The sequence below is a fragment of the Pogona vitticeps genome, chromosome 8 (assembly GCF_051106095.1).
Source record: "Pogona vitticeps strain Pit_001003342236 chromosome 8, PviZW2.1, whole genome shotgun sequence".
Lineage (NCBI taxonomy): Eukaryota > Metazoa > Chordata > Lepidosauria > Squamata > Agamidae > Pogona > Pogona vitticeps.
In genome coordinates, this window is record NC_135790.1 from 1285574 (window position 1) to 1309833 (window position 24260).

At 51.0% G+C, this 24260-nt stretch overlaps 1 protein-coding gene and 1 long non-coding RNA gene across 2 annotated transcripts in view; one reads left to right on the top strand and one right to left on the bottom strand.

Moving 5' to 3' along the window:
• Positions 1-19964, bottom strand: part of TGFA (transforming growth factor alpha) — a 32825-nt gene extending 12861 nt beyond the window's left edge. The window contains exons 1-3 of the mRNA XM_072978855.2: positions 19856-19964; positions 14742-15521; positions 4760-4813 (exon numbers count right to left, since the gene is read on the bottom strand). Of these exons, the coding sequence (XP_072834956.2) occupies positions 4760-4813; positions 14742-15521; positions 19856-19964 (943 nt within the window). The remainder of the gene's footprint in view (positions 1-4759; positions 4814-14741; positions 15522-19855) is intronic.
• The window catches only part of LOC144584171 (uncharacterized), a 294410-nt gene that overhangs the window by 226148 nt on the left and 44002 nt on the right, over positions 1-24260 (top strand). The gene's annotated exons all lie outside the window — the stretch shown is intronic.

Here is a 24260-nt window from a genome sequence, read left to right on the forward strand (position 1 = left end):
TTGAGTGTGTTTGCACTATGGGGTGGAGTTTGTACTGCCAGGTCTAAAACCAAGCAAGTACATCCATACGCCCAACCCTATGTGATTTCTGCAAAACTAAGACAACTGTGGTTTTTCAATGAATCAAAGTACTCTATGACAACAAGATTTTAAACGGATCCTTGCAATACCCCGTGATGTTGCACGGGAGTAGGGCAAAAATACTTGAGCAGTCAATCAACCGGTGCCTTCACCCCCTAAAAGATAGAAAGGCAGAGAAACCATCAGCATTTTTGCCAGAAACGTATATTCAGAAAGGGGTGCTCAGTCTTCATGCCAGTTTTTGATGCTGGTTCTGATTACTTTGGAAAGAACAGACAGCCTCCAATGTGAAAGCTTCCCCTCACAGTACCTTTAAAAAGAGGCTTTTTAAAAATAACTAGAACACACTAATAGTTACACCCAAACAACCAGGGTTTGAATGTAACTTTCCTGCGTCCCTGGTTGTTGTTGTTGTTTTTAAAGGTAATTAATTTGTTACTGTGTTAGTTCACAAGTCTCCAGTTCTGATTTTTCCAAACGCCATCCAAGGTCTGAGCATCTAACTGGGTCACCCAAAGCACATAAAACAGACATACGTACGCACCTCAGAAAGGGAACAAACCATTTGGAGTGCTGCTCTAAATGGTTTGTTCTGCTGGTTCCCTCGACTGCCGGCTCCCACCGGGAGCTTCACAAACCACAAAACCCACCAGCAGGATCGAGACCACCACCGCTTCTGCCTGCCGTGGAAGGAAGAGGCCCGGGTCTCACCAAATGAGAATTAATTACCAACCACAGAAGAGCAGGGAGCCAAGGCAGCAAAGGAAGAGCTTCCCTCCTCCCGAACTGAGGTTATTGTCTTGCAGACTCCCCCTGAACCAGCCGGCAGATGGGGAACATCTTTGCTCTTCCCTGCAAATGCGAAGCGTCCCTGGGGTGCCGCTTGATGGGGAACAGACGGAGCTACTTACCCAAAGATCCTGCCTCCTGTAACCGCTAGCTTTGCTCTTTGATCTCCTCTCCAGTTGCACGCTGTGTATCCTCCTCCCCCCCCCAAGGAAATCCTCCTAAGGATACCCAGAAAGGGCACCGCGCCACTCAAGTGGACAGAGAGTGCCTCAGATTTAACCACCAGTGGCCCCCAAGTCCGGGAAGCATCATCTCATGGGCGCGCCGTCTCAAGAGATTGAATCTCCAGGGTGGGAGACTCGTGGGTGCCGACAAGAAAGGAACCAGGGCTCAGGAACGGCTCAGAGGCTCAAGGAGAGTGTGGCGGGAAGCCAAAGGCAGGAGGAGATGCCATCCCTGTGCCACTCTCTGTGGTGATAGAGGAACACACACACGCACCCTGTGTGCAGCAAAGCCCACTTACAATCCTGGGCATCCGTTGAAAGGCACTCAAACAACCACTTACAAGGCTGGGGGAGACGGGAGGTTTACTGACGGCTCTCCAGTGGAAGCAAAGCACTCCTGCCCATCACCGCTGGAGGAGAGGAACACCACTTCAAACACCTCCGGTTTTCCTGCAGCGGCTGAGCACGGTCGGCTGTGGCTTTGCAAGAGAGGAGGTGCAGTGAGGATCTCCCGGGGCCTCCAGTCCAGAGGTTCTTTAATGGGAAACTTGGCAGGGACCTTTAACGACCACAGCCTTAAGAGAGCAGCCACGGGTGGAAACAGGCGCAGCACAGAGGGCCACCTTTCGCTGTTGACAGCCCAGCCGCCGTGACAAGTAGCTCATTATGAAATGCACAGATGTTCTGCCTTTGGTATTAGGGCTACGCATCATGACTGGAAACAGGAAGGTGAGCAGGAAAAGCTACGGGAATCCATACCGGTCAGATTCAATAATGGAATTCCTATGTTCTTACTAGGGGTATGAATGCATACACCCCTGAATCCTCTCCAGCTGTGGTCCCCCAGATGTTCTCAGACTGCCTCTCGCAGAACATCCTGGCCAGCACAGCTGGTGGTGAAGGTTTCTGGGAGCTGCAGTCCAAGAACATCTGGGGATCCAAGGTTGGGAACCCCTGATCAGAAACAAAAGCTGCCAGCCTGGATTTTTAACCAGCAAAGAGCCCCGATTCCACCTGAGTGGCGCTTTGGACCTCCTCACTTGTCTTTGAATCAGTTCAGAAGTGAACGAATTCCCCACCTACCCCAGCTTCGTTTCCCGAATAAATTCTAACACCGAAGCACAACACCCTTTGTCCTTCGAAAACTCAAAGTCTCAACTGGGAAAGAGGTCAGGCTTTAAGCCCAGAGAGTGAAAGGTATGTGGAACTGGGGTGGGGTGGAGAATAAAATTCTGCCTGCTTCTAGCTGGAGCCTGACGTCGTCGGGAGGGGCCGATGGCACCTCCCCACTGCAAAAACCAAGACTGGAAGAACCCAGACAGAGGCCAAGTGGAGTTTGGACCGTGGAGGGCATCCAGGGACAAAGTCATGCTTCAAACCGTCCTTATCAAGGGAGCCGCTCGGCCCTGCTGGAATGAGGAACAGAGTTTCATTTCATGGGTTGTTCAGAGAAAGCAGGCCAGGTAAGAAGGCTGGGGATAAAGAGATGACACTGAATCTCTTTGCGGTTACATCAGCCATAATTGGGAGTAACTCAACAAGAGGCTACCTAGAACGAGCATCGGCAGGAGAACCTAACCACATCGAGAGCTGGAACTGCACCTGCATTCCTTCGGAGGGGAGCGAGAGAGTCCAGGGAAATGAACGTGGCTTGGGAAACCCCTCCAAAATGCCGGGAACGGCTTGCTAAGGATTAGGAGAACGCAGAGAGAAAGCGGCAGCTCAGACTTTTTCCTTGCAGCTTTTTCTCCCTCCTCCCTGCCGCCCCCCCCCCCCCCGGAGCCAGGATATCTGTGATTCTAGAAAACAAAGGTGACCATTTCCTCCATGTTGTCAAAAGCGAGAACCCACAGCACTGGGAACAAGGATTCGCAACAAGTTGAACAAAATCAGAAATGATGTAGAATCATAGAACAGAATCATAGAATCATTTGAGTTGGAGAAGGGGCTTCGAAGGCCATCCAGTCCAGCCCCCTTGTCAGGGAAGGAATCCAAATCAAAGCAGATCGGACCGAGGGTGGCCCAATTTCCTTTTGAAGGCCGCCAGTGTTGGAGTGCTCACCGCCTCCCAAGGTTGTGGGTTCCATGGACTTACTGCTCTAACAGTTAAGACATTTTTCCTGATATTCAAAGTCTGGCTTCCTGTAGCTTGAGCCTATTCTTACGTGTCTCGCACTCTGGGAGGATCGAGAACAGATCCTGCCTCCCCCCCCCCCCGGTATGGCAGCCTTTCAAGTATTTGAAAAATGCTGTCATATATTCAGAATTTCACCTTTGCTTCCTTATAGACAGTGCAAAAGTGCAAGTTGCAACTATGGGTTCACCTTGTTTCACTCCAACAGCTCGTCTGCCATTTTCATAGGTGAGGCTGCACCCAATTTCTACTTAGTGCCTGCAGAATCCACCCAGAATCTACCCTGTATCCCAGGGAGGAGGATTTGGGGCTGTGAACTAGAATGTATTGCCTGGTGCTCCTGTTCTTCCAGGAGCAATATTTTAACATTCCTGAACCGAGGAAAACAAAGAGATTTTGTTGACCATGACTTGACGCTCCAAACATTTTGTATCGAGCTAAATAAAAACAAAGTAAAACTAAAACTAACATTTGCAAAAGGGGGCACAAGCCGCCTAGAGTGGTCAAAATGACTAGATAGGCGGGGTATAAATAAATAAATAAATAAATAAATAAATAAATAAATAAATAAATAAATAAATAAATGAATGAATGAATGAATGAATGAATGAATGAATGAATGAATGAATGAATGAATGAATAAATAAATAAATAAATAAATAAATAAAATATATTGAACTCTCTGGGTTGAGCACAAATGCTTTCCAGAAAGCCTGGGCTTCAAGGCAACCAAGACTCTTGCAGAAGGACTGTCGACCACTTAGCTACCACACTGTTGTCAAGACAGGCACAACCAACACCATTCTGAAAGTGTAGGACAAATGTAAATATCACTATTGCAAATGCCTGTGCCCTGTTTTACTCTGATCCGAGTCTCTGAGCCTCATGATTTGAGCCCTGAAGTATTCAGTAAATTGAAGAGATGGGTTATAATCCAAGCAATTGCATGCAACAATTAATCTCTCAGTATTTTTTAAAAGGTGCTACATTATAGGGTGTGTTTTTAAAGCAATGTGGTGTGCATTTCCTTAACAAACCTAGCTTTTGGGTCAAGTATTTGGGGCAATACCGAATGCTGGGCTGGGTTAACAGGAGTCACTTTTTCCCCAAAACCGCCCACACAGACCCATATGAAAGGTACCATGACCCATAGATTCCTTCAGACCAGACTGCATACTTCAGAAAAGGCTAAGGAAGGCCAGTACAGAGCTGATGTGCCATATTTCCTTAGACACTGAATGCCATGGGGGTACCATTAAGATTTCACCCTGAGTGGCCATCCGGGACCAGACTTCTATCTTTGGAGATCCTGAGCGCGTGTAGGAGGTGGCCCCACTTCAGATGATCCAGGGCCTTTGATACATACGGCCTCAAAAACCCAAAGCCCCCCACACACACACCCTTCAATGAGGGCATACAGGCGTGCCCAACAGCCATGGCGGTTGATGGACGCCCGGCCACACACACACACAGCCAAGAGTCACCGCTGGCAAGATTTCATTAGGTTACATTTTACAACGCAATAACTCACCGCTTAAGGCCGACGTTGTATTCTCCAAGGCATGGCACACCGCTAATAAAACCCCTAGAAGGAGGGAAAGAAATCCAGGTTTTAAAAAAATCTATAAACTGTTTATTTGCAAAAAACACTATTTTTAAAACGTTGACAAACATTTTCCAGCGCGTTTTGGTATTGTTTTTCCTTCTGAAGCTACGATTGCAAAACATAAAATCTTCCACATTCAGCTCTGCGAGGTGAGCCCTGTTTTATGTCTGTGGGTCGTAAACAGGTATGAATGATCCGTTTCGGGCTGCAGTCCAGCATGGGCCTCACGGACACCAGGATTGTTCAAGTAAACAGGCCGAGGATCAGATCCGTGGCTTAAATAATGTCTCATCCGCAAAGGGAGAAGGAAACCCTACATAAGAATTCTGCACAGGCTCAAACGCACCCTGAGGTCAGACAGCGGATCTTAAAACTAACAAAGTCCTAACACAATAGGCAAATTAACTAAAGGGCTACATTCTCCATTTAGAAGGTATTAAGGAATATGGAAGTCCAAAGCAACGGAGGGGCTTAGCCGTCCCTTCTTTAGTGAATTCTCCTTGCTCTTTCTCCCCAGAAGATTCAGGTCACACTGTCAGTTCTACGCGAAAGGAGAGGGTGCCTAACAAGGCCACAGGATGAGGCCCCATGGCAGAGAGCCCAGCCCCGAGCAAGCTGCTCTGGGCTGAGCCGAGCTAAGACTCATAAATACGTCCACAGCATATTTCTCAGGGCGTGACGGGAAAGCCTTAGAAATCCTTTTGCCGACCTCATCTTTGGGATGCGTGCCCACCCTGATTCAAGTGAGGGCAGAGAGATCTGCGTCCCCTCCAGAGAAGCCCCCACCCACACCCTGCTCAGCCAATGTTTCTGCACCCACAAGAGGGAAACTCTCAGCATCCTTCACAGAGCAGAGAACGCCACACTCTTTGACCTTTTCGGCCCGTTTGGGTCACAGCAAGCTCTGGACGGGCAATCTCGGGGCGCCAAGGGAGCCAGCCTCCTCCAGAACCAGCAATTTTGTGAGAATTCTTTACCACCATATTTCACAAGCAGTGGTATTTGGGAAATCTGAAGACACAGAGCAATATGGCACGAACATCTGGAGGAGTCCCGAAACCACAGGCTACATACAAGGCACCCTTTTCCTGGGATTAGTGACGGGAAGTGGAAGGAATCGCTTGTCATGGCATAAATACATATACGAGGCTGCCCCACACCAAGATAGCGATCCAGGAAAGGAGACCAAGTGGAGGGGGAAGCCAGGCTTGCATCCAAGGACAAGGGAGCTGCAGCAGAAGGAGCTCAAGGAGGAGGAGGAGGAGGAGCAGGAGACAAATCTGCACACCAGCTGGTTCAAGGGAGGCCCTCCATCCTGATGCAACACACACACACACACACACACACACCACAAAGGTGGGGTGAGGGTGTAATTCAAATCAGAAGTCAGGCTCCAGGCGGGAAATGCAACCACAACAGAAGCAAAGGCAGCATGGAAGGAGGCTTAGCCCGGGTGCAAAAGAGGAGTGGTGCTGAACATGCAGAGCTTCCTGGCGGATCGATTCCCAGGAAGTTCAGGCCAGCTGTTCCAGAGACGGGAGAGACCAAAAGCGAGCCAGCCTGGGGGGGGGGGGGTCCCATGGGCGCTGCATTTTCCCCTTCAAAAGACAAAGAGTCTCCCAAAGCCTTTAACAACAAGAAGAAACGGTTTGGGTTTTTGACATAAAACCTCCTGTAGCCACCCAAAGTATCTTGGCAAAGGGGAGCATCCACAGCAGGCTGGCTCAACTATGAAGCCCAACAAGACAGGTCTCTCTGGAGATGGTTGTTGGAGAGCAGGATGATGGGTACTAGACAGCCTGCCTTCCACCCTCCCCGCAAGCTAGAGCGAAAATATTCATTCAGGTAAATAGGTCTTTCCTGTTTTTACCACATTTTCTTCCTTCAGCCACCTTAGTTATGCATGTCTTCCAAATGAGACATACAACAGACACAGTTGTTTACATTTTGAGGATCATTTCAATGTTCATCAGTCTTCTACCTTGAATAAGCATTTAGTCATACCTTTTTCACAGCTGGAGGGAGCACTGCATCTAGGAATGGAATCAGTATTTCATCTAGTGAGATGCCTAGCTTGCAGTCTGATGGGAAACACTGCCTTATTGCTGTAGATGGAACAAGATGCAACTTGCCCTTTGCCATACGCAGAATTAGGAAGGGGCTCTAACTTGCAAACTCAACACCACGGCTTCATTTAATGAGTCAATCCATCTCACATTCGGCCTTTCTCCTTTCCTGCTGATGTCAACTGCTCCCAGTTTACACACACACTAAGCAAACAGGCCACCAAGAGGTGCTTGTCTGCTGAAAGGTGGGAAGGAGATTTGGTGCAGAGCATCTGATGGATATCACAATAACACAATACCCCACTGGGGTGTGTGTGTGTTCAGGAAGACTCCCTGACTGGTGGAAGCCAGTTGCATGTCACAGCAAAATGGGAGCTTCCCAAAGCCCCGCGCGAATCTTAAAGAGATGCAAACCTCCCAAAAGGTAATGATGTTTTTGAGATTTCTTTTTTCCTGGCCACAGCTTGGCACAGGATTTGAACACTGGTTGGAATATTCGGATGATCAGTGTGCCTGCTGGCGTTCCACCATCGGGTGACCAGGGGAAAAAGTCAGGATTTGCTGGTACAAGTCTGAGACTTCCTCCTGAAATACTTTAACCTTGAGTCAGGCGGCCAGGCTGGTATCAGAGGAATGAGGAAGGGCAGCTGCAAAAAGGTTTTTATGGTTTATTTAGTTTACTAGGTCTACAAACCGCCGTTCTCAACACACTTTCCCCTCCCCTCCCCCGAAAAGTGGGAGATAATGGCCGGGCACAGCCCTACCGTTGACTAGAGTAAAGTGATCACTTCACATGATCTCCTGGCTGTTTCTCCTGAACTTTGCAGCTGTTTTTACTTCCGCCGGAAAACAGAGCGTTCCATGCCGGTCACCTTCTGTGCATGAACCCGGGACGGGAGGACATTTCATCCTTGGCTCCAAACACTGAAGACAAGGGTGCTGGGGTTGCTGATCACCATTGCCCAGATTTCAACCACCCCACAAAGAGTGGGGGACACAACCCTCTCCATGGGCTGCTAAATGACAAGGACTTCCAGAGGTCCTCATGTCTCAAAGAATGGGCCGTGTTCCCTCAAAGCTGACAAGTTTCTCACGGCACACAACCATTTCATGCCAAAACAAAGCCAGCGACGGGGGGGGGGGGGGGAGGAAACGCCTCCCATTCTCTGTCTCGGCAGATCTGCCACAAGAGTGTCATGCATTCCAAAGTCTTTTGAGCTTCCAGAGCTACCCGAGGGGCAGAAAAACTCGAGGCCAAACTATTCAGTCTACTTAATCAAGGTCCCTCAAGATCCTGACAGGAGCTTGCCTCGTTTAGCTCACAACCTTGCTTTTGTTTTGCAATAGCAGGACTTTGTTGATGGCTCTGGCATGTAGTGCTGAAAGAATTGTGTGTCTGACGGGATAACCTATGCAAGAGGAAGATAGATCCATATGCCTTAAGGTGTACTTTGCTCTTTAAAATGGCAGCCTCTGTGGCCTCCCCTGCCATGCTCAGCTACACATCAGCTATATAAAAACCTCTCCTCTAGAAAGAGACTCTCCCCATTCCCAAAATGGTGGAAAATGTCATTTTGCCTAGACTGTACCATTTCCATCTCCAGCCACAGATTTCCTGACCTCTCTTCCAGAGGTGCATTCCAATACCTTCGTCCCACCCCACCCCCCTCCGTTACACAGACTAAGCCCTACTGGTTAAGAAAAGCCTCCACAGCCTCAGTGGCCCAGTTTCAAGGCAGGCACCAAAGAGGTAAGAGCAGAAAGCGGGCAGTCACCTCATTCATGAAGCCAGAGGGAGCCGCAGCAGAAGCCAGCCCTTTCGAAGTCTTCCACCGCCTGCACTGATGGGGCCAAATCCCACACGTAAGGTGCACAATTCCAAAAGATCTCGGGACATCTCTGTTCACTCACGACAGAGCTCACAAAATGCCGCTACACCCCGACAGACAGTTGGATTACTTATGTAACAAGTCCTTTGCCTTACACTTGGCAGTGATCCTCAACTTATACCAGCCATTAGAGGAACACTGTTCAGGAACAATACCTAATAAGAGAAAACAGAAGCAAACGGTCCACCAGCAAAAACAGTATCTGTGGCAGTTCAGGAGGAATCCTCTACTTTGGGGTTCTACAGGCATTCAGATATTTCTAGAGGCAAAACATCTCCATCTCCCTCTGCTGAAGCCCCTGGTCTAGACCAACTTTTCCCAGGCTGCAGCCCTTCCCTTTAAGGCAAAAAGCATGAAGAGTCTACAGCATTTACAAGACAGGTTGGTAATTCCAGCCAGAGCAGGGCAATCCCTTCAGACATGCACATCTTTCAGTGCTACACGCCAGAGCCATCAATCTTGCCAACAAAGTCCAATGACCCAGGTTGACTGCCAAGAGAGGCCTCAACCCTTCCACCATCTCTTGCTTGTTCTTCCACCCTGAAACAGGAACACAACACACTTGCGTGAAGAAAGAGAAGTTGGTGTTCAACCCCACCCACCCCCCAAAAGGAGGATGCAGTTTATGCTTCCAGGAAAAGAAAGTAAGATGTGCAGGAAGATGTCACCATTTATTTTCCTAACACTCATCGGTATATTCATTTTTAGGTTGCTGTGATTTCTAAAAGATGGTGCTTTGGTGGCTCTACCCTAGTGAAGAGCCCTGGTGGTGACTGTCTATCAGCCCGGCCTTTGAGGGCTGGATCCTGCACTGACCTTTGGCGAAAAGGTCTGCCCAACGTGGACCTCAACATGTGAAAGAACCAAAAAAGCACAGCATGCATTCTGCCCACAGAAGGTACTTAATGCTGTGTTGGTCCTCAGCTATCCAAGAGCTTTTTTTTTTCTGCTTCAGGCTCAGAGACTCATCGCAGCAAAGCGGCAAAAACACACCGGCTTTGAAGGATGTACGGGCTGATTCAGTAGGAAATGGCTTCCTGCCTTCATACCCAAACCTATTTATTAACAGAAAAACAGGGACGTTGTTATGACTAAAGTTTATCCTTCCGCAACTGGTGCCCTCAAGATGTATGCACGGTACCTTTAACTCCCATTGTTCACTGGTTGTCACATCCGGAGAGGATCCAAGTTGGAAGGTTAAGGCCCTGAATCACTCTAAGGCTGTGATTACGACGTGGGGGAAAGACAGTTTGATCCATTGTGATCCAGTTTATCAAATCAAGTTTCCACAGGTGAAATGGCTGTAGATGACCATTTGCAGGACTCAGCAGGGCAGAGGCGGGCAGCTGTGTTTGCTCCAAGGTCCAGCAGCAGAAGCTGCCTTAGACAAGGTGCTAATTGGCAATTTCCACCTTTTTTTTTAAAAAAAAAGGTTTTCCTAAGTGCCCTAGAGATATTCTGTTCCACCACCGACTTGCAAGCTTTTCTTTTTTAAAAACTGTTTGGGGACAACAGATGTTCATGTGAGGGGAGATGATCTCCCAAACCATATGGGTTTTTGTCAATGTGACAATTTCAAGATTTCTCCTTGTTTTGTCGGGAGTAGCACAGGAGGAGTATAAGGTGAGGGTCATGCTGGCCACGTGGCAACGGAAACTGTCTTCGGACAAGCGCTGGCTCTACGGCTTGAAAACGGGGATGAGCAACGCCCCCTAGAGTCGGACACGACTGGACTAAAAATGTCAAGGGGGACCTTTACCTTTTACCTGCCGTGCCCTCAGCTACTCTGTTCCTGGGAAATTTCCAGCCCCCACCACCACCCTCACCCAGGTCCACCCCTTAAGCAAGGAAAATCATGTCATGCAATTCCTTTGATCAAGCTCATGGTGAACTCCCCGTCTGCACCCTGTTCAGGTTTCCCTGGAACGGGTGTTTCCGGAAGCTCTTTGTAGCTTTGAACGCCGAGCTGTGAACGCTGTTCAAAGGCCTGAAAAGATTGAGCGAGGCACTACAAAGCATTTTAATCTCTGGGTCAACACATGTGTTTGTGTGAGGCTGGCTTCTTCCCTGCGGCGTCTTTGGGCCACCATGGTCTGCACAGACACGATGGATCCCTTCCCTACTTTTATCCTCAGCTCCTTTTAGAGAATCAGCCAGAACAAGAATATCCAGAGACACAAGTCTTTGCAACACAAATTCGCTTATTCTTAACACAAACACCCAGAATATTTGACACATACCACTGAAACCTGCATAGGCAAACACAACCAAACAGGCGTTTGGAAAGGTTGTGCATGACACAGGACTCCTTTCTAGGAGCCAAGGTGGGCTGCAGCTGCTGTAGAGGGAAAGCCCAGGGAAGGCACCGCACCCGACTTGCTTTTTTAGGAGCTGAGAGACATGAGTCGATCCTGCAGTGAAGCCCCTGTGAACCCTCTGTAAGAGAAATGAAACACCTGGATAACTCTGCCCGGCACCGGGACCTTTGCTCCCTGGACGTGCTCTCTCTTACACCCTTCTTGGGCCAAAGAAGCAGCGAGCAAAATAAATAAACCCTTCAGGAACCTCTTGGATCCAATCTAAACGTCCACAGCCTGATCCTAGTTTGCTCCGAAGTCTCTGTCACATCGTTCAGGGGTTGGAATCCAGACGTAAGTCACAACTAGGGTGGGCCCATTGAATCAGTGGAACTTACGGAGGAGGGAATGACTCACCAGATCCCCCACTGATTCAACGAGCCAACGACTCACAACTGGATTTCAGCCAAGGGCATTTAGAGAGTAGGCAGTCCTGACCGCTCCATGTCAGGGAGTCAAGTTTTATAGCTTAATGGGAGCACCTCGGGGCCAGGATCACCCATTCTACTTCCATGACTCACTCCCAGGATTTCTTGTTGTAAGTTTTTGAGAAGAAAATATTTGCTGGGGAAGCCTTTGGCAAGCGAATTTACAATGCATTTTCAATGTGATAAAGCAGTGGTTCCCAACTTTGGGTCTCCAGAGGTGTTTTTGGACTACAACTCCCAAAAAATCCTAGCCAACACAGCTAGTGGTGAAGGCTTCTGGGAGTTTTAGTCCAAGAACATCTGGGGAGACCCAAGGTTGGAGACCACTGTGATAGAGGTTAGGCATCCAGTCGGCAACCCTGACCCCTTCGTCATTTGGCCAGTATCCCAGGTGAACCAAGAGTACACCTTAGCCCTGCCTGTCTCCACCTGGTTTGTGTAGCAGAGTGTCATGGGAGTTACAGTTTAATTCATTTGAACAATGCCAGGCTGATGGAGGACTGCCTTAAACAGTGCAACCCCTCCCCCACACTCCCTCCCCTGCCCCAGATAGGCTTTTTATGACCATCGATTACTTGAAGGCAAAGCGTTGCATATACTGAGGAAGAGAAAAGCTGGAGCAAGAAATCATGCTGAGATCAAACCCTGCCATCTGGCTCCTGCCTTCATGGATAATGTGAAACTGCTGGATTTCAAGAAGAGGAACTAAGAAGATAGAAAGATGGAGAGAAGGCTCAGGGAGGGTCAATGGGCAAGCCGACTTTCCTTCCAAACAACAGGAAGAAAAAATGAGTTTACACACCGTACAAGTTAACGCAGTGGTGGGAACGTGTGCAATCTTCACACACACACACACACACACACACAGAGGAATTCTCTTTTTCTTCTCTAAAGGGCACTGGTGGTCAACAGTGAGGAGGGGAAGAAGGGTTCCCGGCCACTTCTGACCGCACTGCCCAAGAGGAAGCCAGCCAAATCCGGGGCCACCACAAGGCAGAGACTGCCGTGGGGCTCGGCTTTCAACCTCCTTAATGCCTTAACCTTCATCCGGGCAGGCAGGATGTGGAGCCCCTCCACGCCGTGTGTCTTAACAGAACCCACAGAGAACTATAAAGCCACAAGGTAAGGCATTTCACAACACAAGAGCTATTGGCAGAGTTTCAAACGTGTTTCACATGCAGTTTTTTTTAAAACCCAATTTTAAAAATTCCTCCTAACACATCTATCACTTTTTGGCATTGGGGGGAGGAAAAAAAGTTTGATCCAGGCAACCCACCTTTTCAGGGGGTTCAGGGCATAGAAGACCCATTAACCCTAATCATCCTGATAACTCTCAATACGCTGGGATTTCCGTGGGGTTAGAAAATACCCCACAGGCCACTCTGTCCAAGTTTGCTTCAATCTGCCTGGAGGAGAGTTCAACCTGGAAGATAAGGGCTAAACTTTTACCCCGGCTTGCACTCCTTCTTCCTTCCAACTCTTCTTGAACTCTGTCAGCGTCCTGAGCATTGCTCCTCCGCCCCTCTTGGAAGGATCCCCTTGACAGCCATGGCTTGTTCTCAAATCCACCAGCTTAGGGTTGCTGATGATGAACCAAGATCAATCTCTAGCTCCCCTCCCCTTCCCTTCTGGCAGTCTCAGCCTTTCCTTCTCAAGTTTGATCTTGAACAGGAAGCCCTCCAAATCTCTCCACCGACCACTGGGCTCGTAAGCTCTCCAGTTCAGATGCCAGGAAAGGATGCTACACTCTGCTAGCTGACCAGAACCGCCCAAGACGGAACGCCACTTATTTAAGCTTGATTGGCTGGTTGTAATAACCTATGTCCTTTCCAGAGACTGCTGCCAACTGACTTGTTCTACTGCAAGTGTATCCCACAGCTGCACAAATCTCACACCTGTGAAGGGATGCCATTGATTTTAGAAGAGGTGTGATGTGCTCTGAAGTGTTTGTTTAATTTCTCCAAGCAGTATTTCTGTAATTATATGGCCGTTTCCCTCCCTCCCTCTCCCTCTCCCTCTCCCACAAAGAAAGAAAGAAAGAAAGAAAGAAAGAAAGAAAGAAAGAAAGAAAGAAAGAAAGAAAGAAAGAAAGAAAGAAAGAAAGAAAGTTCTAATTACCTCGTGAGAAAACGGCCCTTGTATGTTCAAAGCCTTTCTGGGCCGTTAAGGGTTAGGGTTACTTAGAGGCAAGCCTAGTCTTTGTTCTAAAAATATGTTTACATGGAAACACAAAGAAAAAAGAGAGCTCAGGTCAAACTACATGCCAGGATCCCTTCTTCAGCCACCAAAGCAAACTTTGCTAGAACAGGAAAAGAGGCGGATAGCAGGGAAAAGAAGCTTAGAAGGCACCTAAAAGTGTGAGGGGGGAAGGGGGGAGAGCGAGGGAGAGGGGGGTGGATGGCGAACCCCCCCCCAGAAGCGGGTGCGCGCACAAGTGGGCTGGTTGGTTGCAGCCGAGAGGGAAGGATGAAGTCACCTGTAACATAATCCCTTTTTCTAAGCTTCCAGTCCTCAGCAAGGAGCCTGAGGAGGGCCTCCTCCCTGCCTTCATTTCGTTCTCCCTTGCATGACGTACCCATCACCCGCTTTAACCTTTCCCTGCTCTAACGTTTGAAGAACATCGCGGGAGAAATCCGGATTGAAAGCTGCGAGGCGGGGGGGGGGGGGGAAGAGAGAGAGAGAGACCTGAGGTGCAAAGTGTGTGCGCGTGTGCTTGTGTGTGTGCGAGGGGCAAAAAGCACACACGCCCGGGCGGGGAGGGCAAGGCAGCATCACGGCGTGTTAGCACCATTCCTGCGCCCAACTCCGCGTCCCCCCCCCCTCTCCGTGCCTCGGGCCGTGGGCATTAATAAATCAGGTCCGGGGGCGTCGGGGGGAGCCCAGCGCCCCCTCCGCCGCGGGCAGATGAAGCCGGGAGGAGGGAAAGCTTAAGACGCGCTGCGCGACCTCTCGTCCCATCCTAAGCAGATGCGCTCGCCAGGAACTGCCGGCGAGGCGTCCCGCCGACCTGAGAGGGGCTCCTCTCGAGTAAACGGGGAGGTAAGGCGAGGAGCCACCCACGGGGCTCTCCGCGCCTCTCCGCCCAGCGCGTCCCGAAGCGCCCCCGACGGGGGGGGGGAGGCCGAGCAGGGCGAGCGCGGAGTCCGGTCGGCGCGGCGCGCACTTACCGAGCGTGAGCAGGGCCGCTTCGGCGGCGGCGGCGGCCGCGCTGACCATCTTGTGCCGCCGACGGGACGTCCGGCGCGGGCGGGCGGGCGGGCGGGCAGGGGCGGTTGGGCGGACCGGGCTCGGGCGCGGAGGGGGGCTCACCTCCTCACCGCCGTCGGGCGCCCGGCGGAGCCCACCATGCCCGGCTCGGGAGGCTCGGTCCGCGTGGGCGCAAAGGCAAGGGGCGCGCTCGGGTGCCAGGGGGGGAGGCGGCGGCGGAGATAAGCAGCGGCGTGCGCTCCTGCCGGGAGTCGGACAGCTGCCTGGGAGCAGGGAAGGCGCCCGCGTGCGCTCGCCTCTTTCTGCCCGCGCTCCGCTGCTGCGCGCCGCGGCCAGGTGCGCCGACTGGCCGCCCGGACGGCCCGGCCGCGCCTCCTCCTCGCCGCCGTCCCTTCCACGCCCCCGGGGCGGGCGGGCTGGTTGGTTGGCTGGCTGGCTGGCTGGGCCGGAGGAGGGAGGCCCGGCAACCGCGGCAGAGGCGCCGAGCTGGCGGTAGGCGGCGCGCCCGATGGGGCGCGAGAGCGCAGCGCGCAGGGGAGCCCCCTCGGTGGGGTCCAAGTCCGGTCTCCAGGGGCCCCGCGGCCGCCTAACACCCCCCCCGCACCCCCTCCGCGGCTCGGGTCGCTGCTTTGAGCTACCTGGGAGCAAAAGGAGGCGCGATCCTGCCGTCTCGAAAAAGCATTTCCCCGCCGCCCGGGCGTTTGCTGGGGGTGCGGGGGCCGAGGAGGCAGATCCCCCAGCTGTTTGGGCAAAATAGCCCCAAAGGGGGCGGCCTTAAAACTGGTGGCAGGGCAACCCCCACCCACCCGTCCCCGTGAGCCCCAGAGCGTCTGGGCGGGGGGGGGGGATAGTAGGTCCTCACCTGGCCTCAGGGTCTTGGGCTGGCCTGTTTAGGGGAATGTAGATGTTTGGACAAAATAACAAGGATATTCTCCACTGTAAAAAAAAAGGGGGGGAGGGTACCACGTTGCATTCTTTCCTTGGCTCTCTGTCACTATGAACTCTGCACATGCACAGAGGGTGTTTCTTTATTGCTTCAGATTCCAGGACTGTCCTCAGAGTCTGGTACAAATTCTGTGGCAGAGATTTTTTTTAAAAGGCTCTCTTCCTCACCCCACCCCAATAGTTTACTCTCCACCACAGACTGAATTAAATTGACCGTGCCCCCCCCCGGCACACACACACCTGGACGTCCTACCTATTTAGCTACCTTTTGGGGAGAGGGCAAAGGTTAGGGATAAAGATTTGGAAGGGTGCCCCTATTTCAGACACAGTGAGGGCTGGGCATTTCCACTGTGTTTTGCAACAAGTTACGTCTGTGTTATTTTCTCTGGAATGACAAAAACAGCTCCGTGCGGGGTGGAGAGACTTCCCAGGAAAGAGCCACCACGCTTTTCAAAGGAAGTCCCATTTTTATGCTTCAGAAAGAATCAGAGAAACCTCCAGTCAACGCCAGCCTCTCGGGTGATTTGTTGTGAAAGCGAATTCTGAAAGCCATGGAAGATAAGCTTGGCCTCCTCTCACCTTCTGACCAGCCTTGCTGAGCAAGGCGTATTTCCTGTTCAGTGCCCTTTGTATTGGGACCTCCTACTCGAAGCATGAAATAAAAATAGAAAAAAGCACTTTCTAATAGAGGGACAGGAACATCTGCTTCTCCCGACTGTCTCTGGAGGCAAAACATGTTGAAGCTGAAGTTGTCCTCCTTTGGGTTCATCACGAGAAGGCAAGAGGATTCTCTGGGAAAGGTGGGAAGCAGCAGGACAAGAGGAAGGCCAACACAAGATGGACTGGCTCCCACAAGGAAGCCACGGGCTGGACTTTTCAAGACCTGTGCAGGGCTGTTGAAGAGAGGACGCATCGAAGATTGTTTATTCATAGGGTCGCCGTGAGTCAGAGGCAACTTGACGGCACAGAACAGTCGCCTCTTCTAATAGAGGCTGCTCCCCCTCCCTTCACTGCCCTTGGCAAGTTCGCGTCCAAAATGTCAATATCTTTTCTAGAGCCAACCTGTTCTGCAGTTTGGGTTCTGTGGTTCTTGGAACCCTCGGGAGAACTGGAAGTGATGTTTGGAATGAAAGGACAGCCCTCTCTCTCTCTCTACAGGGAAGGTAATCATGTACGGTCATGAATTTGCAGGGTGACCGTTGAGTAGGAAATGACTTCTCGGCGTGGAATAACAACCCCTCCAATCAGTGGAATCAAAAGAAAAATAAGTAGAAACAAAGTTACTTTACATCTTTTTGCCCGACTGCTGCAGTTATTCCTTTTAGACAGCAATAGCAGAGCTGGCCCAAAAGCCACTTACTGAGTTCTCCAGACCAAATGTACAAAAGCAGGCCAGATGCATTTTCCCAGACCGTTGGCCACCCAGCTCCCTTCTGCACTTTCCCCTTCTGTTCCACACACTGATGGTCCCATTATTTATTGATGCAAACCGAAGATGCTTCCCTCATTATCCTCCCCTTTCCACGCCTGAGTCACTGACAAGGGTTCTCCGCTAGGCTTGATAGCCAGAGTGATCCTCCTCAGCACGGCTTGGCCCCAACCGGCAGGAAAGGAGGAGGGAATGGTTTCCTTAAGACGGACCAGGGGCGATTAGGGAAAATAAATCAATAAACCCAGGCTGGCTAATAAGAGTTTTACGTAGCTGGGCTAACCCGCTTTCGATGGGATCACGCTGCCTCCTGGGCTTTGCAAATCAGCCTCCATTTAAGCTGACTAAATGCAAAGGAGGGTAGATGGGGGAGAGCTGGCATGATGTGTCTGAGGGAGAATTTTAGCAGGTGCTACTTCTCCCTCGCAATGTGTGAGGAGCTGCTCTGGCCAAAATGCCCATTGCTCTAGGCTGGTCCTCTGGCTAGCCAAGCAGCACCTTATGTTTCTTTCTTTCTTTCTTTCTTTCTTTCTTTCTTTCTTTCTTTCTTTCTTTCTTTCTTTCTTTCTTTCTTTCTTTTCTTTTCTTTTCTTTTCTTTTCTTTTCTTTTCTTTTCTTTTTTCTGTCTGTCCATCCGTCCATCTGTCCATTCGTTTGCAAGGAATAACTTATTTTTTAAAAAATGTGCCGGGTGCTCCTTCCTAGCATGATCTGGCCCAGAGGGGCTCCTCCAACTGTCCAGGCGTGCAGGGCTTGGCTGCTGTTGCAGTCAGGGGGTAGTCGTCTACGGGTGCTGAAAGGGTCTCTCCCTGCTCTACTTTGCTATTTTCTTGGGCCAAGCGGAAGCAGACAAAACCAAGCCACCGGCGTCAGGTGCTGCGCGGGCACCCTGCTGATGGGCGCAGAGCAGATCTGTCAGCAGGTCATGCTATGGCCAAATCTCATTTGTCAGCTGCTTGGACACACACACACACCTGCACACCCCACGTGAAAGAGAACCCGACCCACTTCATTGGCTTCTCTCTGGGGCAGGCAAACTCCCAGGGTGGTTTGATCACTGTTCCCGTCCGCTTGAGCCCCCTGAGCAGCTGGTGTGGACTCCTGGGGGTTGCGATCCAGCCGCAGAAGGGGGCATCTTTGCTGACCTCGGTGCGAAACAAATTGGAACTTTGCCAGGAGTATGTCTGGTTGAATTCTGCCCCGTGCAGCCCACCTATTTTTCATCTCCAGAACTGCTTGTGTTTTGAGAATCATAGGCCTCCTTGCAAATACTGTATATGAATTAACAAACCTTTCTGTTAAAGGAAGCTGAGATAAAATTTCTGCACGGATCAGGTTCCCAGCGAGTGTGGAAACATGAGGAAGAGGACAGGATTCCTGTACTTTTATTTTTTTATACAATGGGATTTCATAACACATTGTTTGCTTTGTCATCTACACCTGATAAAATTCCCGCGTCTGCAGAACTGTGAAAGGTGCTGTTACAATTAAAGGGGGGGGGGATGCTTTCTCTTCCTTGGACCGAGTTCCTTCCACCTGGCAGCCTGCTTTCAGTTCTGAGGTAGGCAACCAAGTGCCTTTCCCAACCCTGAGGACTAAAACACCTGTCAGCTGCAGAGCATGGAGCCAACGGTCAAGAGTTATGGGAGTTGTAGTCTACAATAATCAGAGGCTGCACAGTTGAGAAAGGACTGCTCCCTCTCCTTCTTAACAGCATTACAAGTTATTTCAAAATCAAAAGTGAGGAGGAGGTTCTGCTGTGATGGAGGAGGCTTCTTTCCGAGCAGAGGAAAGGTGTTTATTTATGTATTTAGGTGATCACCTGGAGCTTAGAGTCATTTTAAAGCAACAGAGACAGGAGACGGGTCCCTTCCCAGAAGAGCATATGCCACTTTCTACGTTCCCTGCATGAATCCACCAGCTCCCGAGGAAGGGGACAGGACACTTTGCTTTTCAAGAGGCATAAAATTCAAATGCAGCAGGAAAAAGGGCCCACTGTATATTGCCAACCAAAGGGTTCGTCAGACAAGGGGGTCTCTGTGTTTTTATCCAACATAAAAGGATTCAGTCGTGTGTTTACTTTGGATTAGGACTGGGGAGTCTTGGGATCAGCAAAAATACAAGTCTGACTCCCTTGCACTCACTACTATGTCTCTTGCAAAGAAACGGGGGAAGGAGAGGGAATAGATTCAGAATAATTCACGTTTCTCATCACCTGAGGAACAACAGAGTGACCACCTCATGGAGAGGCTGCCAGCTTCTCTGCTGGCTTTTCAGACAGACCCGTGTGTTGCTCTTCTTAACCAGACTGGTGCAATGCATCAGGAAGACTTGGATTCGAATTTCAACACCGCCATGATGTTTCTAGGATGGCTGTGGGCGACTCCAACGGGGTTGCTATGGAGATACAAGGGGAGGCCTATGCGCAGCTCTCCAAAATTCCCTGTTGGGCAAAGAAAGAAAGGTCCTCCACTTGTGGGCGAAGAGAAGGAACGGAAGCCTGCCACAAAATCCCGCCAGGAGTATGCAACTAGGCTTATCTCCACCAGGCCTTTCTTCCTGGCCTTTTTACAGAGCATCTTGTCTTGGTCAAAGCAGAGGGAAAGGAAACATGTCAGAGGCGCATTGTGCTGAGATTTTGCCCTGTTTGGCTTGAGGTGCCCTCACTTAGCAATATTTACCTTTCTGCGGTGGGCACACCGTGGGAAGAGTCATGGTCTACCGGCTTCTGCACAGAGCCGACTGTCTTATCGAGCTTGACCCTCACTTTGCTGGGCTTGCGCTGGCTCTGGGAAGCCATCCCATGCATTACGCCACCCTCACCTGGTGCTCTCCAGATGGGAGATGTAGTCCAACATTCCTGGAGGCCTCGGGTCGGAGAAGGTTGCCCCAGACTCGTTAAGGTGCTTCCACTGCACCCGACCTGCTTCTTTTTTCAGTTTAAATGCAGCCCCCGGGGATGAACCCACCCAGCATATAAGCCAAAGTCTTCACGCTCAGACAGTCCAGTCATGACATTTCCAGGATTGGAGGGACAAAATACAATAGATTCCTAGGTTTCAAACTTGCTGCATGTTACACTTTTGCCCTCCTAAAATAGGTTGTGGTGTTGGTTTGCTTAAGCGCACAGACAAGCAAACAACAAAACCCAGTGGACCAGGACATTTATTTTTAGTGTGACGTTCTTGGGCTTTATTTAGTGGTCAGGGTGCCACCTGAGTTCTGTGGTCTTCTCCTCTCTTTCCACTGGCCTCCCCTGCTAAAATCAGGATGCTCCCGCTCTCTGTGAGGTTTCGTCTCCTGTAGGAAAAAGGAGTTATGAGAGTGTTTGCCAATGTGAGCATCCGACAGGGGTGATTAACCACCATGTGGGGCTCTTTCTCTTTGCAAGGATGACTGGCTGGGATTTGTCACCTTGTCATGGGTGAAACATCCTTGGGAATGCCTGGGAAATAAGAAAACAAGCTCCCCCCTTTGGGGGGGGGTTGAAAGAAACCTGCCAAGTAATTTCCTGCCAACACAAATCACTCCTTGTGTCAGCCTGGGAGTGACAAGGTGGGCCAGGGGGCCTGGGAAATCCTCACACACACACACACACACACCCCTTTGCCTGCCCACACCCAGAGGATTCGCTGTGAGTCAGCCTGGTGAGAACGAGAGGGATCGGGCCCGCCAACTGTACCGGTGTGCACTTCCTGCGTGGGAGGGTGTTCTCGGCCTTGGGCATGGGCGCCAAAGCCTTCTCTGGAGGAGGAACTCCCAAGGACTGAGGGCAGAGAGACCAAAATACCTTCCGGGAAAACCATCCTTGTTTCCAAACCGGGGACAATCTGAATGGGTTTTCGCTGGGTTGATTTAAACCCTGGCTGATTTTAACCTCCCCGGGTTGCCACGTTTTAGTTGTACAAGAGAGGAAGGCAGGCTCAGAAGCAGCCTTTGAAACCATGAACTTGATTATGTAAGGAGCAAACTTCAACCTCTCCCCCCAACCCTCGGTTGAACCATTTCTCTTCAGGTGGGTGTTCAAGGGATCTGAGCACACCCTCAACATACACCTGGATTGAAAAAGAAGAAGAAGAAAAGCCCAGAGCATGCTTCGCTGTGATCCACTGCGAGCAATCCCATTGAAGCAGAGGAATTTACAGAGGAGTTGCCTCACCAAATCCCCACTGATTCAATGGGGCAACTCTAGTGGTGATTGACTACTGGATTTCAGCCACCGTCAAAGGCTATTGAGCAGATCTGTGTTTTGAATGAAGCAGCCGGGCTCCAGAACCGCCTGCGCTACTGAACTTTTCTTGAAATACAAAAGTCAACCCGGCCAATTCGGAGGACGCTTTGAACTTTACAGAGGCCACAGCCTGAAAGCACGGCCCCTACAACGTATCTGATATTATTCCCCAGTGGCTTTTTTCCGCCCTTGAACGGAGAGTCTCCAGCAAACTGCCGCTCTGCTTCCCCGTTAAAGAATCAGATATTTACTCCCTTCTTCACTCAGCTGAAAACAAACAGGACAAGAGATGTTGATGCTTGCAAATGAATGTTTTGTGTGCCCTGCAGAGCCCTCGGAGAAGCGCTGGGCTGGCGTCGGAAATGGGAGAGCTCCCAGTCAATTGTCAGGTTTTCCAAAAAAAGGGGGGGGGGATGTTTAGAGCAAGTTTAAGCAAAGGCTACCCAAAGCCTCCAACCCTCTTCTGGGGCAGAAATGACACCAGGAACCCGAAGTGGGAAGGAAATCTCTCCGTTGGGCCATGTGAGAAACGTGGTTGCTTATTTGGACGTTGGGGGAACTCTGAGGCAGAGCCCGAAGGCAGCCGAGGCCGATTTCCTTTCGGCTTGAGATCACACACGGAAATTTTCCGTGGAGGATTTCATGGGGAAGGCCGCTCCCAGGGTTAAAACGGGGGTCTCTTTCCACTGATGTGCGTTCAAGAGAGCAGGATTCCTCTGGGGCTGCAGCCAGCCCAGGCCGAATCAGGATGGAAGAAGGGGGTTCATCCCTTGCCTGGGTGAAAACATCCTGATCTCCAGGAGCAGACAAACAGGGCGGGCAGCACCAGCACAGCCCAGAGGGCTGAGGAGGGCAGGCAGCGCAGTCGTTCCGTCCCGGCCCTCTCGTTAGAGAGAGGGAGCCAGGGGGGCCGATTCTGAGCTCTCAAGCGGGTGGTGGCTGCCTTATCCCATTGGCACTCCACTCCCAGCCTTGCTCGGAATGGGACCAAGGGCATCTATCTACAGCTCTTGCGCTGATCTCTCAATCACACACACACACACACAGAGAGAGAGAGAGAGAGAGAGAGAGAGAGAGACTTTTGCACTGAATCTGTGAGCCCTGGAGCCATTTGGGAAATGAGGGGGGCAGTGTCTGCCCAGGCTCTGAAACGCCTTCGGACCCCAAATGAAACCTGCTCCCCCCCCCCCGGCCGTTGGTCCTCCAGGCTGATGATCCGAGGAAGCTGAGGAATTCCGTGAGATTTCAGCCGCCCGCCCCACCCTCTCGCAAGCGCTGTCGGCCTGACATCGGCCCCTGTTTTTGCCCATCTCTCCTTTTGAGGCATGAATGGAGCCCTGCAGTTTCCTTTCCCAAACCTGCAAGAGGGGGTGAGCTCTGGGGCCGAGAAGGGCAGGCACCCCCCCTTCCCTTCCCACCCCACCCCACCCCGAATCCTGGCTCGCTGACCCCTTTGGGGCCGCCAGGGCAGGTTGCTAAAGGGGACACACACACACCCCTCCTTCTGGAGACCATCACAAAGAGGCCCCTGCCTGACGTCAATCCACCCGTGCAGGAACAGAAAGGCTCCAGGCGAAGAGAAGCGGGCCTTGTGGTGTTTGAAAAATGACAATTTTCTGTCTAGGAAAAACTGGAGGCTTCTGAAAGGAGGCCTTCTTTGGGGGGGTTTCCAAGAGCCGTCCGGCAGAACAAGACCGGCCTTTCAGGGGCTGTGTAAACGACCCAGCTGGCTGCCAAGAGGAGACCGAGGCAGCAGTGGGAGCTGGGCGGAAAAACCACCCGTCCGCTCCGTGGCCGAGCCCCGACACATCCTAAAAGCCCTCGGAGGTCCCGAGGGGGTGACCTCATGGAGCAGCGAACACCACTCGCTCGCTCGCTCGCTCGGGGGCCAAGGAAACAGCCGCTTTGGGGGGGGGCTGTTGTTTGAAAATCTGCACCCAGTGCCTCCACTTCCATAGGCAAAAAAAGAGAGGAGGGTTCTGTAGACCCTCTAGTCTCAGAGACGCGCGCCGTTTCTTTAGGGACCATGTGGTTTGTTGGCCTTTGCTGTCCTGCTTTCAGCGGGTTGATTCTGGTTTCGCTGGTCCCAGGCAGATCAAGGGCGCTACATCCCCCGCCCAGAACCACTGAAAATCTTGCTCAAAATGAAGCCACACATTAAGGGAAGTGCACATTTCCTGTTATTACAACACTTTCCCACCAGGAACGCAATTCTTTCAGAGCTTGGCGACTGGCGATCAAATTGCAAATGAAAGCTTTGGGCCCCAGTCACAAGCCAAATTGAAGCCCATTTTTACAAAATATGAAGCGTAGGGTAGGACAGCCTGGGATCTTTTACCGCTTTGAGGAGCTCTGCTTCAAATGACATGATAACTGTATCACCTAACTTAAGCCCAGTCGTTTTCCTGGTTTCTCATTTTCAGCAGGCCTTGTTCATACATTTGCAAACACCCTCCTCACCATCAGGGCAGGAAACATGCTCTTTTAAAAAGCGGCTGAGATCATCAGAGAGGTTAAATCCAACCGCTGATGCCACCTTCTCCCCCGCTTGTCCCTCCCAATGGGATTCTGACATGCAGGTCAGTCTGTGGGTTGCTTTTGACCACTAAACTCTCCTTGGCTGAACCATCTGAGTGCCGCCCCCCCTCCCCGCTCCAAGATATTCTGCAGAGATCACCCTAAATTCACCTCCTAGCTATTGCTAGTTCTGCCAGCATGTCAGACAAAGATTGCTCAAAGCAATGATGCAACATCAGGTGGGAATATATATATCACAATACTACTAGGGAGGAAGCAGACCATGGTTCTCTAAAGCACACATGGACATAAACCTCTTAGTCTTTGCGCTCTTGGGTTTTGCTGTTTGCTTCGTTT